Genomic DNA, 18,614 nt, shown 5'->3' with positions numbered 1-18,614 from the left:
CACGTGTGAAAACCATTCGGTGGCACTATAGAAGTGTAGATCGAAAAAAAACCGCAGCAGCAAACATATCTCAAGCAAAGCAAAGCTAAGCTCAGAAGTCGACAATAACACAAAAATGGGAGTGGAGAAACAAGTTATCAGACCCGGAACTGGTCCCAAACCAACTGCTGGTCAAAACGTGACCGTTCATTGCACTGGTTTTGGTTAGCTAGCTCTTTTTTTGACAAAACTCTATTTTTATTTACTTATTTTGATTTGCAAGTTAGGAATTCTATTGCTTTCTGTCTGGTTACTGATGAAATCTATGAAAGTTTAGAGACTTGGGATTTGAGTTTTACAATATTGTGAAAGTTTGGTTTTTTCTATATGGGTAGATTGTTATCGTGTGTGCCTTTTAATTCGTGGAATTATTAGGGCTAGATGTTGTAATTTATGGTTTCTCGAGGTGGGTTTTTGTGTGTTTGAGTTGAGGCCGAGGGAGAAAAAGTTTTGATTTTTTTTTTTTTGGGGGTGGGGGGGGGTTAGTAGAGAAGCATATGGGGTGTGAAAGAGCTTAATAGGGTGTGTTTATTGTTTGGTGAAAGGATTGGGTTAGATGTTATAATATAAGGGTTTTTTGAGTCGTGTTTGTGATTTGAGTTCAAGGAGGTGAAAAAGTTCTCTTTTTTTTTGTGGGTTAGGGAGATAATGCTTGAAGAGTGAAATAGATTGCTTCTGTATTATTGAATAAAGAATTAAACTACAGGAGTGATGTTGGTTGTTTTTTTATGCAGGGAAAAATCGTGATCTCTCACAGAAGTTTTGGAGGTGAGGAGGATTGTGTTGTTTTATTTTGTTGCAATTGGAAAAAATTTTATTCGAAAAATTGTATTCTTTGTTGTAGTCTTGCTATTTGTGGAGTTGAATTTTGTGCTTCTTATTTGTTTGTTTGATTGTTTTATTTCAGCACCAAGGATCCAGGGCAAAAGCCTTTTGCATTCAAAATTGGCCAAGGATCTGTCATAAAGGGTAGGAGCCTGGTATCTTGTGTTTGCTACGAATAACAATCTTTTTGTTTGCTTTCATTCAGTGAAAATAAGCAAGGGTTTGACTATAGGATCATGTGTACTTCTTAAAAGCTATGTCGATGAATAGTAGTAGCTATCTGCTTTCTCTATTTCTTCCCCCCATGATTTTAGTGGTGATGTGAACATGAAAACAATTGACCCTGAGATGGAAGAAATCAAAAAAATTCTAACAATTAGCCGATGCCAGTGCTTGTTTCCCTATTACGCTCTTCATTCTGCCTTTTCTTTTGTGGCCACTAACTCCTCTTTTCTTGATATAGGAAGACTTGCAGATTTTTTCTGGCTATTCATTTTTGTTGATGAAATGGTACACATGTTAGGTGCACTGAGTGTATCTTTCTAAACAAGAAAATTCTGGCATTACCAGAAATTTTACTGCATGCTTTACAGAGGAAATGAAATGCCTATTTCTTGATAGATCCAACTGCATACTTTCTTTGTGTATTCAATTTCATTACAGCCTTGTAGTTTTCATTGGTTATAAGCATGTTACGTATCAAGTTAATAGAATCGCTGCTTTAGATGGCCAATTTGCCTCTGTTTGTAAATGTTTAATAGGATATGTTTTGATGAAGAACTTATTATCCCATTCAATTTATTGCAGGATGGGATGAAGGTGTCATGGGAATGCAAGTGGGAGAAGTTGCTCGCCTGCGGGTATTTCCTTATTATTCTGTATTTTTTCAATGCTGCCAATGAAATGGTCTGTCATGCATCAAGTGAATTGAGAATCACTATTTTGTGGTTTCAGTTGAATTATTGTTGGCAAAGGCATGGAACACAATGTTTCTGTGATTGCAGAAAAATCTTACAAGTGTCAGTTTGCCTTGTTTGAGTATACGGATTGATATTGTTTGAAATATGTATTTTCATGTAGCTTGCAATTCTAATAGTATCCAGGGATACTTTCCAAATAATTGGCAAATGTTAGGAAATCAATCCTCTCTATTCAAATCACTTACCATCATATTATGTCAAATAAAAATAATCATGCCCTTTTCTTTTCTTCCTCCTTCACATTCACTGTGGCTCACCACTCACCCATTTTCTTGCTCTGATCGAGTAATTCTGAGATTTTGTTGGAGGTTACAGTTACCCTTTACTTTTTTTTTATTTTATTTGTTAAAATTAAGAACACTTCAAATTGGTGAAACTTTTAACATTTTTCCATCTATACTCTGATCATTTGAACTGCTTACAAATAGCTACAGCATACTTGTGTAAGCATGCTCCTTGATAGATCAAGAATTGGATTGTGCTGCTCTCTAAAGTTTCTATATCTAACGACAAATGATCTTCTTGAATGATTTTTCAGTGTTCTCCTGACTATGCTTATGGAGCTGGTGGATTTCCAGCTTGGGGAATACAACCAAACTCGGTCCTGGATTTTGAGATTGAAGTCCTAAGTTTGGAGTGAGTAAATCGTGGGAGGAGGCTATTCTAAATAACTTGTCATAGACATGAATATTATCTCCCAGCGTTTGATGAACATGTAATATGTTTAAGATGGAGCTATTTACTCTTGTTCCCTTACTAGGAGCAAGGTTTGTAGCTTGGTTAAACATTTCGTCATCTTGAAATGAGCAAATGATTTGGTGATAAGCATTATGAAGCACTCAGTTTTCTCATGTTTTATGCTTTGCTCGTGCCACCATATGACCAGATAGCTTGTGGAATTGATTAGTGGTATATTAGCACCATAACATGCTCTTTAATCAAACAAGTAAATTGGCATCCTTGCCTGCGTTCACCCCTACAGCAAATAGACACCGATGTAAAACTCAGTAGTGTTCTGTGTGTTGCATTGAAAAAATTATGCGAAAGCTCTGGATCTAAGATAGATGCTGTTTGATACTGTATTTAGTTGGGGTGATTAAATATTATCTGCATGTGTTTTTAGTGTTTGGTACTGTGATGAAGATTGTTTTTTAAAAATATTTTTTATTTGAAAATATATTAAAATAATTTTTTTCTCTAGATTTTTGTTTTTGATATTAATACATTAAAATTATACCAAAATGTTAAAAAAAAAAACACTAATTTAATAATTTTTTAAGTGCATCTTTTAAAATTACCTAGAATGCAAAAATAAACAATGTGTTGGCGAAATCAAGTAACAGGACAAAAAGAAGCAATTTTGGTTTTCTGGCAAGTCTTGATCGGAGGCAAGTTTCTTAAATGGAATGGAGTTTTGTTAGGGTCAAGACCTCTGACCTCTAGCAGTGACCTTCACATGACACATCAGTATCAGCCCTCCTCCCACTGGCAAACGCGCACACACGCAGAAAAAACAAGAGACTTTCTGTGTTATTGTCAACAATCCTCGAAAATTGCTGGTTGGGCTGGTCTGAGTCTGCAAACAAAGTGGACACTTTCAACCAAAAAATGCCGCAGCTGAAATGAGATGTGGCAGGTAGCACAGAGGACAAAACACAGAACATTTCCAATAAATAAGCATCCCATTTAATTCCACAAGTGGCACCCCCCTTGTCAAGTTGAATTGTATGGCCTACTTTTAGCTATTTTGAAGTCAGTCAAACCGATACTGCCGATATCGGTCACAAGAAATCACCTTTGAACAAGCAAGCACACCAAGTAGAAGAGCACAGTCAACGATATCTGGAAGTGAGGTAGCCGCGTCAAGGTTTCAAGAAGGTCTCTATGTTCTTTCCCTGCTCTCATTCGACTCTCTGTATATAAACATGGATGACCCTCTTAACACTCATCAACACATCGCAGCTCACTTCTTTCTCCCATATTCACTTTCTTCAATTGTCTGTCAGAATTCCCAATTAATTCAACTCTTTGTTTGATCAATATATCAGCCTTCGAAAATTCCATTAGATCATAACATGGGTTTGAAAGGTTTTGCTGAAGGTGGTATTGCCTCCATCATTGCTGGAGCTTCCACACACCCTCTAGATTTAATCAAGGTCCGGATGCAACTTCAAGGTGAATCCCACATCCCAAATCCATCTGCCTTGCAATCCTATCGCCCTGCTTTTGCCTTGAGCTCTGCCGCCAACATATCCTTACCGACCACCTTAGAAGTCCCTCCTCTACCCCGTGTTGGACCCCTTTCCATTGGTCTACGTATCATCCAATCCGAAGGTGCTAATGCCCTTTTCTCCGGTGTCTCCGCCACCATACTACGCCAAACCCTATACTCCACCACTCGTATGGGCCTTTATGATGTCCTCAAACATAAATGGACTGATTCGGAGACTAATAACATGCCACTTGCACGTAAGATAGTGGCTGGATTGATCTCCGGTGCTGTCGGGGCGGCAGTTGGTAACCCTGCAGATGTGGCAATGGTTCGTATGCAGGCTGATGGGCGTCTCCCTATTGAACAACGTAGAAACTACAAGAGTGTTGTGGATGCCCTAGGTCAAATGTCAAAGCATGAGGGTGTTGCCAGCTTATGGCGCGGTTCAGGTCTTACAATCAATCGCGCAATGATTGTGACTGCATCGCAGCTTGCAACATATGATCAAGCCAAGGAGATGATTTTGGAGAAGGGTTTGATGAATGATGGGATTGGAACCCATGTCACGGCAAGTTTTGTGGCTGGTTTTGTTGCTTCTGTTGCTTCAAACCCCATTGATGTGATCAAGACTAGAGTTATGAATATGAAGGTTGAGCCCGGAGTGGAACCACCTTACAAGGGTGCATTAGATTGTGCAATGAAGACGGTCAGGGTAGAGGGTCCTATGGCCTTGTACAAGGGGTTTATCCCTACAATTTCAAGGCAAGGACCTTTTACTGTAGTGCTATTTGTCACGCTGGAGCAAGTCAGGAAAATGCTTAAAGATTTCTGATTATGACTTATGATGAGTTCAACTAAAAATTCACATATATTTATTGATCTATTTGTTCAACTTTAATTATTTATTGGAAGCAATATAATTTTTATTCTCCTTCATGATTTGTCTAAGAGAGTGGTAGCTAGAACATGAGTACTGATGAACAATAGCGAGCTATGGTTCTGCAATACGATTCCTCAGATCATGATGATCAGATGCTAGGGTTCTAAACGTGGCTTCTGAGCTCTTCCTTCATGCTTGAAAGACCACTCACCTCATCTTCACCTCCTGGGCTCATGGCTAAAAGTTTGCTAGACCTCAGCAGTCACAGTTCTCCATATGATCGTGACATACGGCTATTCAAGGGTTGAGAATAAATAAATCTATCTTGAGGCCTCTCTTCTACAGCAAGATTTCATTAGCGACATGAACTAGAAATAGCTTACCAAAAAAAAAAGACATGAACTAGAAATATTCTGCTCTCGTGGTTTGAACAATGATGCTGCATTATATCCTTGTTGCACGTGAATCAATGTGCTGAAACACAGTATTATTGTCGGGTAGTTCTACACCCAAGTAAAAGTTTGTCTAGCACAGTTACAATTATTTTATATATTTAATCACTTTATTTTTTTACTATTTACTTATTAAATTAAGTTAAATTATCTTATACTGTTCCTCGCAATCTTTACTTACAAATCTTTCAATGATATAAAATAATACAACGATTGTAAAAAAAAATAAAAAAGTCACCCATCAAGCAAGGAGATCAAAACGTTTATCATGAGACCTAGTGGTGATGGTATTATTGAAGGAAAACTAGATGAGAGTGGGTCAATAACAATAATTTCTGTTGAAATATCCCCATCAAACTCTTGCTAGTTGCAGCTCGAATTTGACAACTTTTACCATCCTACTATTAAATTAAATTAAATTAAACAAAAACAAAATCATTATATATAGTTAAACTTATAAAATATTATTCATTAAAATATTGTTATTTATTTTTCCCTTAATTTAATAAATTAGTTTATCAAGTTAATTCATGTTGATTCTATTTATTCATCGTTTAAATTCTTTTTTAATTAAGCTTATACGGTATAGCTATTAAACATTAACCCGGAATTAGTTGATTGCCATAAAACAACCTTGCTTGCCCAGTATTACTAAATTTATGGAATTAAAGTTATTTTTTTTTTCCTCAAGAAATTATTACTAAAGCTGATTTATAAAAGAGATTTAAACTTTAAGGCCTGCAATGGGAAAAAAGTTTACCTAATCAGTCGAATGCTGAATTATTCTATTTTCCGGACACTTAACAATAAGGATTCAATTTGGGGAAGGAGGCAAGGTGTATATTTAAGCACTAGATTAATATAATATAAGAAAAAAAAAAAGGGGTGAAACTGAAGCAATTGATTTGATTATTATTTAGTTTGCAAGCAAGAGAAGAGAGGAACAATGCCCTTGTATCCTGCAACCCATCTGATGGAAAATTTGGATCATATTTGATTGCGTTAAAAACGGGAAGACCTTATAATGTTTTTTTTAATTAACATGGATATCCGGGTCAGTTTGTGTGTACCTCGATTAATCTTATGGGAGGTTCTGAAGTTAATGACCATGTAAGCCTCTAATAACCTTAAAATTTATGAAACTCATACTAGTGTTTTTTAGAGAGCAAAATTAAAATTTAACCGGTTGAAGTTATATCCCTTAGAGTTATTTTTTGATTAAATATTAGTTAGCCCTATGATTTTTTGTTCCCTCCACTCTCATGAATAATTTATATATAATATAATTCATCATTATTGGTTTTTTATTATATACTTTTACTATGGGATTTCTATATACACGAGTGCTATCTACAATTAAAAATTCAAGATTCAAGAATATATATATATATATATATATATATATATATATATATTATATATATTTTGTGCATAAGTTGGAGCCTGCAATCGATTCCCTTTTAATTATTAGTTAATACAAGGCTCTTTTAATTTATTATATTAATTTTTTTTTTCCTGTGGGGTCAATATTGCACTATGTAGATCACCTTCTCTCTGCCTTGAGATGGGAAATGAGTATTTTAATTATTAGATTAGCAAGTAGTAGAGAGGATACTTATGAGCAATGGCACATTTTAATGACTATATGATTTAAGGTGTTTATTATCATTATTGGTATAATTGCAATCATGCCATAAAAAAAAGACTTGGGCTAGCCCAGCTCAAACCTTCAGCTCTTGTTTTGCTGAAATGGATCTTAAACCTGCTGAGCCCCATGGTGTTTCAGTCTATTCAAGTGCTCTGGCTGCGAGTCCATGGATTCTTAGAAACACAAAAATCTATGAACCTCAAAAAAAAAAAAAAAAATTCACAATATGAAAAGTAAATGGAAGTTTTACAAATAATAGAAATTCAACAGAATTGTGAGTTATTAGACGTGTTGTTTCAAGTTTTTCTCTTTAAATAAAAATGATATCGAGTTATTTAAGTTTAATCGAGTCCAGCTAACTTTCAATTAATTTTTTTAAAATTTAGTTGAAATTAAATAAAATCATTATAAATCACATTTTAAAATGTAAAAGGAGGTTTTATAATGAAAAATAAAAGCTTAATATAATTGTGACTAATTATATTATAATTCTTAAGCGATGCATTCCTTTTATCTTATGCAAGGTTGTTAAATTATGCCGATTTATAACTAGTTTGAGGTCAAATTATATGTTTGACAATATTATTTCAAATTTTTTTTTAAAATAAAAATAATATTGAGTTCGAATCAACTCTCAACTAATTCTTTTAAAACTCAGCTATAATCAGGTTAAAAAATCAACCCGCTACATGTTTAATAATTTACATAATTACAAGCTTTTATCATGAAAACTTGAACCCACGCCACGCCTAGGAAGCATGTATATATCTTCGATGATTCTCTCTTCTTATGCAACTTGAGAGAGATAATTTCCAATGCAATGAATTTGGTAGTACATACTAAATTCCGAATAAATTATGTGCCAAAACATTTTGTAAATTGCATTGTTTTTTTTTTAACAAAGCTAATACACAAACGTTAAATCAAATTTATGCTTATAAATAACATCATAATTCGTTAAAAATATATATAAAAATATTGCAGTTATATATATAAACTAACGTGGTTCAGATTTTAAATATAGAATATTGATACTTTCAAATAAAAAGTGGAGAAAATCTAAATCATGTGGGAATATTACTGTTTTAGCACTGTGAATTTAGGTTTTTTGGGATCTGTTTGAAAACATGGTCTAATTCGTGTTTTTTTAAAATTTTAATTTTTTATTTAAAATTAAAATTTTTTAGTATTTTTATATTATTTTGAAGCACTAATATAAAAAATAATTTAAAAAAATATAAAAATGATCTTAATATATATCTAAATAAAAAAATATTTTAAATGATAACTGCTATTACAATTCCAGTGATGCTCCTAATCTCTACACCATGGACATGCTCGATTTGACTTTGCGCTCATTAGAGTATGAGACTCAAGGGTGGTTTGGTCTTTGCCGCAATATGGTTCGGGTTTGGGGCTCTCGGTTTGGGTTGCCAAGAACTGTTTTGGTACTGTGGACCCAGGCTCTATGAATTGGGAACGCCGGTTCATTTTTGAGGCTCAGGGGTGGTTTAGTCTTTGCTGGAATTAGCTTGGGTTGCCATTGGCTTCTCGTGGCTTCAGTTAGTTCTCCTAGTTCTTGTCACAATCTATAAAGCTTATGTTTAACAAGATTGTTGTAGTATGGTAGGACCTCAACCAGAATTAAAAATCAATTAGATCTTGTTTACTTGCCTATTCACATTAATTATTATTACTATTTTTATATTCGTTGGTAAGAGCATCATATTATTTTTTATAAACGACCTAAAAAATATTTTCTATGCTAATAATACGATGCACTAAGAAAATAAATTCCTATAAATCCTGAATTCAAAACATTATAAATAAGGAGAAAATAAGATTTAACAATTAAGGGTTATTCCCATTAATTATATATCTGAACTACTTTTGTGTTTTTTTAATATTATAGTATATTATTTTTCAAAAATATTTTTTATATAAAAATATATTAAAATAATATATTAAATTTTTATTTTTATTTTTTACATCAACTCATTAAAATTATTTAAAAAAATTAATTTAATATTTTTTCAATCAAAATACACTTTTAAAATATAATTTTAAATACAATGTTTTCATTTCTAAATACAAAAAATAAACAGTAATAAAAATCATTTTATAAATTTTTTTTTCTTATTTAAAAAAATCCATCTTATAAACTATACCTCAACCTATTTCGTACCATTAAAATAATTTTTTAAAAAATATTACTTTAAAAAAAAAAAAAAAAAAATCCAAATAAGAGAGAGAGAGGGGGCATTACTCAATCAACGGTAAATATAACTAATGTTAGGTTAGCTTAACCATGGACATAGGTCAACTACTATTCTATAACAGTAAAAGGACAATATGGTCATAAAAACTCTTTAAAATCTTAACATCTCTTAGCACGCTCACTTCTTCAGTCACAACTTTCTTGTACTTCTACTTTTAACTGTTCCTCCCTCTCTCCCTCTCTCCCTCTCTCCTTGTAATATTTCAGTGTTTTTAAGATTTCCTTTTGAGTCAACTCGTGTATTTGGATCTGAGCAACGAAAGATATTAGTATTATTTTTTTACTGTAAGTGATTGAATTTTAGTTTTATCTTTATGGGTTCTTTTTTCTTGTTTTGAGCCTTCCTGTTTTTGCTTGATGTTTGTTGGATTTTTGTTGAATTTGTCTCTGGTTTGAATTGTTTTTTTGGTTTTATCTTCTTTTTGCTTGATGGGTTTTCGTTTTTCTGTTTGGTAACTGTGAAAGTTTGGTGCTTTGTTTTGTTTTAAGCTTAAAGTTTCCAAATTATGGATTCAGGAGAGAATTTGGATTACCCTTCTTGCTTGATGAGAATAATCAATATAGATAGAGATGCTAATTTCTTTGTTTTTCTTTTTGGTATCTTCGATAATTTTCATGAGATAGCAATGCTGAAAGTTCAGCTCAGCTTATTTTGGTTATAGTTATCTTTACCATACTTTCAGTTGGTAGAAAATGGCAGAACATGAAAGCAGAATATGATGAAAATTCTTGTGTTTCTTGTTGATGTCGAGGGAAGTTTATGAAGCTCAGTTATGGAGTGCAATTTAGTTGTAGTTTTGTGCTCGTAAACAAAAATCATCTTGTCAAATTTGATAGCCAAGGTTTAAGCTTGTAGAGGTTATTTATGAGTTTGTTCCACAATTTTACTTCTTATTGTTCACCATCTTATTGCATTTCTATCTGATTGCATTTTGTACCATTTCGCTCATGTTTCTTGTTTTTTATGCTACCCTTTGCAGGAAATCTGGGCATATATACTTAGAGTAGATATCTGTGAATAATTCATTAGTGCACCGAAGGGAAACAATATGCCTTGGTTGAGTCCACCAGTTGACGTGATCCGCAAAGTTATGCGTTTGAATTTGTATTGCAGGGTTATTCTGTAAATCACCTTTCCAAAGAACTTCAATCTTTGAGACTCTGGGCTTGTTGTTCCTTACAAAATTGTTAATGGGATCTAGTCACTTTTTCATCTTTTATTGTGATTTTTATAGGATTAGCTGAAAGGATAACAAGAAAACAATATAACTTTCCTTAGTTTCTCTTTTTGTTCGATCTTCATTCTGTTTTTCCAATTCAAGTTTTCTGTTTCTACGGCGTTTCTTCCTCCTTTTTTCTGCTATTCTAAGTCCAGCCCATCTTTGATCTTTGTACCGAGCTTTTCCTTACCCTGCTTTCGATTATTAGGCAATTGCTCCGTGTTGTAACCTTCATCTGGATAGTTTTGAGTTTTAAGTGTTCAAAAGAAGTTATGGTGTGCCAAGCAGCTAGTCAAACAAGATTTCGGGCATTGAAACACGAGAATGGAAGTGCTGGAAAACTAACAATTATAGTTAAAGTTATTGCATGCTATCAACCATTGCAGGATTGTCAGGTTAGTATAAAACATTTAATGCTTCCTTTATTATTTAACTGTTTGCGCGATGCAACTAATTAGCAGTTCATAAGAAAGTATTTTTGTCAAAGAATTGAAATGTATATTTTTGCTCTTAGAGTCCATGGCTTTCTTTTTGCTCCTTGTTTGGTGGCGATTCTAATTCATTCCTTGTTTCTGGTACTCTTTTGCAGGCTGAATACTTCCGTCATTTGCTTAAACCTGTCACGTAGATTGATTCCACGTTTCTGTTATAGTATCAAGCTGGAATTTGTAGTTTTTCCTTTTCCTTTTCTTGTTCCTAAACGAAGCAGCAATTAATTCCGCATTGCAAATCAAAGCACAACTCTTGGTATGTTTGCGATATCTCACCTCTGGGTCTGAAGCTAAAATAATAACAGATTCTTTTCTAGACACTAATTTATTTTCTCTCTTTTATTTTCATCTACAGGTAATTATTTTGGTTGGATGGTTAAGGCTGAAGGTTCTTGGCTGTTTCCACCACTTTCTACTTGGCAATCACCAAATTTCAATCGCATGACCACATCTTTGGATCCTGCGCAACTACAATGTTCGCCAGCATGTATGAACCCTGGCACTTACATGACGTCTGCAAATATGTCAATGCCAGGGTTAGCAGTTCCAAGCATTCCAAATTTTGGGACACTACAAGGCAATGAAACCTATGGGTTGCCTCGTTTACCCCCTCACTCCCAGAATTTTCTTCCTGGTACAAACCCATATGTCAAAGAAAACTTGTCTGTGTTTTCTTATGGGCTTGGTAGGGGAGGTGTGCCAAATCCAATTGTTGGATGCCAGAGAAGGTTCTTCATTTTCGATCAGTCTGGGAATGAAAAAAGGTTGATGTATAGTTCCTTTGGACTTACTGTCCCAAAACCAACTACAGCTGATGCAAAGCCGGTTCCTGGTTATTTTAACTACAAAGAATATGCAGCAAAAATGGACCCGATGAAGCTGAAGTTACATGAAGTATCAGACGAGAATCACTTTAGTGGTGAAGAAACTGAGATGCACGAGGACACTGAAGAAATCAATGCGTTGCTAGACTCGGATGGCGATGATTATGATGAAGATGATGGTGGAAGTGACGATGACGATAGTGATGATGATGAAGTAAGGAGCACTGGTCACTTTCCCATTCTGATTAAAAGTCACGGGACGCAAGAACAAGTAGAGGAAACAACAGAGGAAGTTACTAGTTCTGAAGGTCCAAACAAAAGGCAGAAATTGATCGATGGTGGGTACAAAAAATCATCTCCAGTAGACACTGCTAGTTCAGTGAAAGTGGAAAGATTTCTCGGATATGACAATGGATATGACAGTGATATGGGATCAAGCTATGCTATAGGCCAAACCCAAAAAGAGGGACTGGTTTCCATTTTGGGAAGCAAGCAATTTAGAAAGGATAAGATTCATGCAACCTTGAAAATTCTGGAGAGCATAATCCCTGGTGCAAAGAATAAGGAACCGTTGTTGGTCCTTGATGAAGCTATAAATTACTTGAAGTCTCTGAAGCTCAAAGCCAAAACGCTTGGAGTGAACTATCATTAAGTCTCATTTCCTCATTCCATGGTAGCATGTTTGCTAAAAAGTGGAAGGAAGGAAGAATGAACGAAAGGTAGCTACTCAAGAATTCTTGGTTTGAATGATTGATGAGTTTGAAATCACTATATTAGCTTTTTTTTTCTCATGTGGGGGCTCTTTTTCCAACTTTTCCCCCCCTCAAGGGCTTGTATATAATGGGCCAATAAAAGGAGAGAAATAGTGGGATGATATGGCTGTTTTGCTTGCAGAAGGTGAAGAAAAAATGGGTTTTGTTTGTTGACCAGAAATGATTATCTTTTAGCTTTATTGTGGATGAAAGGTTAACAAAGTCTCAAAGGAATTGAACGCGTGGGTTGATTGTAGAGGTGGGCTGTGCTGTAAATGAGGACTTCCTTTTCTTCAAGTGTTGAGAACCCCCATGGATTTAGTGCATGCGCGTTAGGTAATTCGGGTCCCACTATCCACCCTACCCTTTTCTTTGATTTCATGCTTTTGTCTTGGTCTCTTTAAACTCACACAAATCATTCTGGTATTAAACTCTCATTAAAAAGTAGCAGTACAAAGAAAATTTCTGGTGTGGGATACTACTGTGGAGAAGCTCAGTGGTTAATCATCAATTGTTGGGGTCCACTCTTTGATCAAATGTTCTTAATAAAGTCTTGTTTGTTTTCACTCATTCCATCCTGGCTTGCCCATGGTCTTGCACAGTAATGGGACATGTGACCATAGTTATGTAGTGTGAAGTCCTTTAATGCCCTACTATGGGCTTGTCAGATTTGTATGGATTGACACTTGGAGTGTAGAACCATGTGATTGATGTTAGTAGTAGTAGTGGAGTGCTTGAATTTGAGTATGTTTATCTTTGCTGTTCTTTTGCTGCTCGTCTTGTTGTCCTATGCCTCGATGTTTTATGCGTGTCTGTAATGGATGAAGTGAATAAGATTCTCTTGCTGTGGAGATGGATGTCATCTTTTGAGCTGTGGCAGATGAGTGGTGTAGGGACAAGTGGATCTTGAAGCTGATTTAATGAATAATGTCTTTGCTTGTGTTCTGCCACTGTAATAACATGCACTTGCGGTGTCAGAAAAATGTGTGTTTTGACGCCATGTTAAAAGATAAAAGCTGGCTCACCACTTCACCATTTTCTTGCAAAGAATGAAATAAAAATTCGGACTTTTCATTGCTTTTCCTTTCAAGACATTGTTACTTTCTATAATTACCTATGGTACATGAAAGAAAGATTCTTGATTAAAAGTAAGATTTACCCTGGCATGGATGGTGAATAATTACTAGTACAAGAATGATAAATCGATAGGAGCAGTGTCATCACATCATATACCATTTTATAACCCTATTGAACCTCTCGTCCCGTGAGCCTTTTTTTCTTTCCCTGGTGCCTTGTCTTTATTCCTTCAATTATAGAGGAGTACCAAGATGAATGATTTCCTTTTTTTGAATGCCATAACTTTTCTTTTCCTTCATTTTGGACGAGGATTTGTAGGGATGAGGTGACTCGGATGATCATGAACCATACGGATTTTTATAGGTTAGAGGATCGTTGGGTCTTGGGTTAGGAGGTAGGGTTTTTTTTTTTTTTTTTTTTTTCCCTTCCTTTATGTGGCGTGGGAACGATTCCCAGTTGCTTGAAATAGAATTAACTGACTAAATTATATATAAGTTAAAAAAACATCATGGACCAAGATGTCTAACACACGTGAAAGTCTTGGCTACCCTTCACTTCGCCAACCCAAACTTTGCCTAACCTACCTCAGATGGTTTTAGCAAGGTAGGGTCTCCTCAAGATCAAAATCTCTTACAGGGATTGTCCTCGTCACTAAACATGTATATCTTCATGGGAGTGTTTATCTATCCAGCCTCGTAACACCTGCGCGTAATTGATTCATGTTGAGTGCTGCATTACTTCAAGCTAGAAGAAGAACAGCATTATCTTTATTTTTTTGATTAACATGATATCTCACAACTTATATATACCTTAATTAATCTTACTACTCGTATTAACAACCATGAATAATCCTGATCAGAAACAAATCTAAGCTGGAGGTACTCTTATCTTGTAAGAAAAAGAAGTGGTGACAGCACTCTAGTCTAGATAGGGCTTGTAGGCACAGGTCTCCAAGTCCAAAAACCGTGGCATTTGTCCACATGCATCTCCCATCTTTTCTTGCAAAAGTTCAGTGGCTGCAAACAGTATAAAAGTCCAGATACATGTTAGTAGATTTTTTTGTCAATTATCCAAACAAATCATCGAGCTTGCAAGTACTTCCTACATCAAATTATACATAACATAGATGTAGAGACTAGAGAGTCCTCTACGTAGGATTTGGTCCCTTGTCTATAGCTACTACGTATAGCGCATGCTCTCTGTTGTTTGCATTAGGTGGTTCTGACAACTAATTAAGACAGATCAGTATCGAAGGGAAGAAAGCTTGTGCGTGAGAATCAATGTACGTAGTCAAGGACATTCAGTTTTTGTTTTCTTTAGGGTGAGTTCGGTCGGCAATCTAAAGGATGTTAGATTCTATGAATGATGCTGATGGAGTGTGTTTTTTAAAATAAACTTAATTTTAAATTTATATTAAAATGAGTTTTTTCATATTTTTTTTCAATTTTTAACACTATAAAACACATTAAAAATATTAATTTAATATTTTTTCAATTAAAAAATAAAAAATACATAAAAATAAAAGTTATGTTAAACACCCTCCCGTCAAGAGTTAAGGATGAGGAGAGAGTGTTTGTTACCTTAACTTGAAGTTATGCAAACTAATTTTGTTTATATAACTCATTTAGTGATGAAACCTGGGGAAACCTCTCTTCAGCTCCATTAATTTAGTTTCAAAATTTCTTATTTAATCAAATTTCTTTGATATCAGACAATATCATTTTTCAATTTAAGGCAATTAAAATATTATATTCAATTTGCAATCTCTTTTTTTAATAGTAGTAATGGTATATGTCTAGCAGCCCTCTTTGACGAAAGCAATGTCGATAAGAGGTGACGGAAGCAATGGTATCTGTCTAGCAGCCCTCTTTGACGTGCGTAATGATGCTACATGATTTAACTTTCTACAATCTTTTTGTAAAAACATCTTGATTCTCCTTGTCTCTCCCATTTCCAAGCGTGAAGTCTGCTAGTAAAACAGTTGATAGATGTCAAGTCCTCAGTGTTTTGAGAACCCACCGAAACTGACCCCAGATTATGGAGCAGGGACAGTCCAAGAACTTGGCGGCCTTAAAACCTATGTTACTGGTGCTTCAGATTCCAAGCTCGCCATCCTTATCATTGCCGATGTTTTTGGTAAGAGCCCACCAAGCCTCACCCCCCCCCCCTTTCCATTTCTTGATTTCCACTTTCTTAGGTTTGTTGATTTTGAGATGGGCTTTCTATTCTCTGTGAAAGAGTGTGTTTATTTAGAAAATTACTATACTGATTGGCCTGTTATCTCATCTTTAAACGTATTTTTCCAGGTTATGAAGCTCCGAATTTGAGGTAACATAATTCTCTCATAGAATGAAGTTTGGTGTTTCCATGGCCAGTTTTTTAATCTCAATTCATTGGCTCTTGACTTTGTTATCTAACAGACCATTTTTAAGATTCAATTCAAAAGGGAAAATAAAACGAGGCTAGGGAAAATCAATTAGCGTTCATAGTTGATCTAATTAAATCTAATTGACCTAATGATTGAACCCGCAAATCAGTTGAATTGAGTGAGACAGAACATGATTTGACATTTTTAAGTTTTTTTCAAAGCAGCAATGCTGAAACAAAGTTATTTTAGAGCAGAGTTTTATAACTATCATATTGATATCATCTATTGATTGGAAAAATAGCCCATCCAGATAAAACATTTCATGTTAATTGATCAAAGGACAAAACCAATTCTGAGTTTTAACTTTTAACAGTAAAATTCATGTTCAACCTCCACAAAGTATACCTATTATAGAAGGAAATAAATCTGGCTTTGCAATGCTTATGTTCTTGCTCAAGTGTCGTACCCCAAGTTTGGGGCAAGGAACAGGTGCGTAACTGAACAGGCTCTATATATTCTACGAGTATAATACTGAGTTGAGCTTATTTGTCTTCACTGTCCAAAAATCTCCCTGTTGCACTTGGGGCATCACAACAAGAATACTTGCCCTGATATCACTTATCAAAATAATTATGTAGTTTCATTGTTCTTGATGTGAAGGAAGCTTGCAGACAAAGTTGCAGCTGCTGGATTCTTCGTAGTAGTTCCTGATTTTTTTTATGGTGATCCGGTTATTGATCTAAGCAGGCCTGGCTTTGATATAGAGGCATGGAAAAAACTCCATAACACGGTGAGTATCTAGAGTAATTTCATAAATACCGAACACATGACTTGGACCAGATGACAGCCTTCACGCATGTGTTTTAATGAGCTAGTTTCGAGTTTAATCTCAGCTAATCTCTTATAGGACAAAGGACAAGAAGATGCAAAATTGGTAATTGCCACTCTAAGAAGTAAAGGTGTGAATTCCATTGGCGCGGCAGGTTTTTGCTGGGGAGGTGAGTCCCTCGTATCTAAGACCTTGCTCAAACTAGAACAAGCTCTCTTATCTAGTGGACTAGAAGGATCAACTTGGCTTGTAGTATTTGATTATTCATATTTGTTTCAGGGATCGTGGCAGTGAAATTAGCCAGTTCTAATGATATTCAAGCTGCAGTTATATTGCATCCTGGTCCACTTACCATTGATGAAATTAGAGGTAAGGTTCTTCCCTCGTTTCTTTGTCATTATGAAATGATTTGGGATAAATAGGAAGTAACAGATATTTATGCATTACATTTGATGACAAATATATTATATTGTTTCAGAGGTAAAGATCCCAATTGCTGTTCTTGGAGCTGAAATTGACCATTATTCCCCGCCAGAACAATTGAAGGAATTTGGAGAAATTTTATCCGCAAAGTCTCAGGTAATGAGTCCTCAACCTAAAGATTGGCGATTATCTGACGGAGGTTATGTTGTTCAAGGAGATAATATTATGAAACATTTTTCACCTCTTCACTTGTAATAATTAACATGGCTAATTATCAAATCTGGCTTGGCTTTACGGGTTATCAGGACTTGGTCAATGTTTTTTTTTTTTTTTTTTTTTGAATTTATTTTATCCAAAGTGATATCATTTTAGATAAAAAGTAAAAAAAATTAACAAACTCGGATCAACCAGCCAACCCATAATATAATCCACCCAGCTCATAACTCAAATCTTAGACCAGGTCACGAGTTTCTTATAACTATGTTATCTAGCATGATCTAGCCAATGGTGGCTGGTTCAAGTGGTTCGACGCTTGTTTTATTTAAGATTGATCTCGAATTCGAGTCTTGTGAATGAAATACACAATCACTGGGAGAGCTTTATTCCTTAATGGACTGTCTCGGCTCGACCGAATTAGTTGAGATCCAATAATCTTCTAGATACCGGGGTTTAAACAAAAATAAAAAATAAAATAGAATGATCTAACATTCTGGGTAGAAGGAAAGGGACTTGTGTCTTTGATCATTCCATGCCATGTTTTGACCCAAAAGCTAACGATGATTCTTGTATTTCCCTTACTATTGATGCACTAAATTGTATGCTTATGTGTGATTCCTATGTTTTGCAGCTTGCTAGCCTTGTGAAAATATTCCCGGGTGTCGGTCATGGATGGACAGTTCGTTACAATGTTGAGGATGAACAGGCTGTTAAGAGTGCTGAAGAAGCTCACCGCGACATGTTACACTGGTTTACCAAGTTTGTCAAGTGAAAGAACCAACAATGGTGCAGACAAGATTTGTCGGTATTGTTGGGGAGATTTGTATTGGTCGAGGTCGCTTAGGCCTATACCTAGCCTGTAAGTGCGAGGACTTACTCACTAGATAAATAATGAGTTTGAGGGCATCTCGTGTATGAAACTCAACAAATGTCATTACCATGATAAATATAATAATTTTTCTACCGTTCCTTTGCAAGAATGCGAAGGCATTGATATCTCTTCAGGAGGGTGCCAATAACACTGCCAGGAGATGGATAAATATACGGTGCAGAATCTAATCCCAAGCCAAATCTTCGAGTTCTTGGTCGACGTTTTTCTG

At 35.1% G+C, this 18,614-nt stretch overlaps 4 protein-coding genes across 5 annotated transcripts; all 4 read left to right on the top strand.

Moving 5' to 3' along the window:
* Window positions 1-2,695, top strand: LOC118040390 (peptidyl-prolyl cis-trans isomerase FKBP12). The gene is made up of 5 exons (XM_035047319.2): window positions 1-203; window positions 774-807; window positions 947-1,008; window positions 1,672-1,724; window positions 2,383-2,695. Exons 1-5 carry the CDS (start codon window positions 116-118, stop codon window positions 2,482-2,484), a joined length of 339 nt encoding a protein of 112 aa, XP_034903210.1. The 5' UTR covers window positions 1-115; the 3' UTR covers window positions 2,485-2,695.
* A 1,079-nt stretch (window positions 2,696-3,774) lies between these two features.
* Window positions 3,775-4,992, top strand: LOC118040391 (mitochondrial uncoupling protein 5). The gene has a single exon (XM_035047320.2). The coding sequence runs from the start codon at window positions 3,920-3,922 to the stop codon at window positions 4,886-4,888; it is 969 nt and encodes a 322-aa protein (XP_034903211.1). The 5' UTR covers window positions 3,775-3,919; the 3' UTR covers window positions 4,889-4,992.
* Window positions 4,993-9,437: 4,445 nt separating this feature from the next.
* Window positions 9,438-13,474, top strand: LOC118040392 (transcription factor bHLH143). Of its 2 annotated transcripts, XM_035047322.2 has the most exons (3): window positions 9,438-9,599; window positions 10,295-10,929; window positions 11,407-13,474. In XM_035047322.2, exons 2-3 carry the CDS (start codon window positions 10,807-10,809, stop codon window positions 12,499-12,501), a joined length of 1,218 nt encoding a protein of 405 aa, XP_034903213.1. In that variant the 5' UTR covers window positions 9,438-9,599; window positions 10,295-10,806; the 3' UTR covers window positions 12,502-13,474. The 2 variants fall into 2 exon arrangements, with proteins under 2 accessions (XP_034903213.1, XP_034903212.1); XM_035047321.2 differs by lacking the exons at window positions 9,438-9,599; window positions 10,295-10,929 and adding an exon at window positions 11,144-11,281 and having other exon boundaries at window positions 11,381-13,474.
* A 2,000-nt stretch (window positions 13,475-15,474) lies between these two features.
* Window positions 15,475-18,479, top strand: LOC118040393 (endo-1,3;1,4-beta-D-glucanase). Its single transcript, XM_035047323.2, has 7 exons — window positions 15,475-15,814; window positions 15,985-16,006; window positions 16,707-16,836; window positions 16,954-17,044; window positions 17,155-17,244; window positions 17,354-17,454; window positions 18,146-18,479. The coding sequence occupies exons 1-7, from the start codon at window positions 15,667-15,669 to the stop codon at window positions 18,284-18,286; spliced, it is 723 nt and encodes a 240-aa protein (XP_034903214.1). The 5' UTR covers window positions 15,475-15,666; the 3' UTR covers window positions 18,287-18,479.
* Window positions 18,480-18,614: the final 135 nt, after the last annotated feature.

The sequence above is a fragment of the Populus alba genome, chromosome 7 (assembly GCF_005239225.2).
Source record: "Populus alba chromosome 7, ASM523922v2, whole genome shotgun sequence".
NCBI classification, from domain to species: Eukaryota; Viridiplantae; Streptophyta; class Magnoliopsida; order Malpighiales; family Salicaceae; genus Populus; species Populus alba.
This window is presented reverse-complemented; position numbering and strand designations above follow the sequence as displayed.

What these genes read in the sequence shown, in the direction of transcription:
- LOC118040392 (XM_035047322.2), top strand. Translation starts at nt 10,807, where the DNA reads ATGGTGTGCCAAGCAGCTAGTCAAACAAGATTTCGGGCATTGAAACAC. An exon ending in AACCATTGCAGGATTGTCAG is followed by an intron (nt 10,930 to 11,406) that starts GTTAGTATAAAA and finishes TGGATGGTTAAG; the next exon opens with GCTGAAGGTTCTTGGCTGTT.
- LOC118040391 (XM_035047320.2), top strand. Translation starts at nt 3,920, where the DNA reads ATGGGTTTGAAAGGTTTTGCTGAAGGTGGTATTGCCTCCATCATTGCT.
- LOC118040393 (XM_035047323.2), top strand. Translation starts at nt 15,667, where the DNA reads ATGTCAAGTCCTCAGTGTTTTGAGAACCCACCGAAACTGACCCCAGAT. An exon ending in TATGAAGCTCCGAATTTGAG is followed by an intron (nt 16,007 to 16,706) that starts GTAACATAATTC and finishes CTTGATGTGAAG; the next exon opens with GAAGCTTGCAGACAAAGTTG. An exon ending in TACCATTGATGAAATTAGAG is followed by an intron (nt 17,245 to 17,353) that starts GTAAGGTTCTTC and finishes ATATTGTTTCAG; the next exon opens with AGGTAAAGATCCCAATTGCT.
- LOC118040390 (XM_035047319.2), top strand. Translation starts at nt 116, where the DNA reads ATGGGAGTGGAGAAACAAGTTATCAGACCCGGAACTGGTCCCAAACCA. An exon ending in CCAAGGATCTGTCATAAAGG is followed by an intron (nt 1,009 to 1,671) that starts GTAGGAGCCTGG and finishes AATTTATTGCAG; the next exon opens with GATGGGATGAAGGTGTCATG. An exon ending in GAGAAGTTGCTCGCCTGCGG is followed by an intron (nt 1,725 to 2,382) that starts GTATTTCCTTAT and finishes ATGATTTTTCAG; the next exon opens with TGTTCTCCTGACTATGCTTA.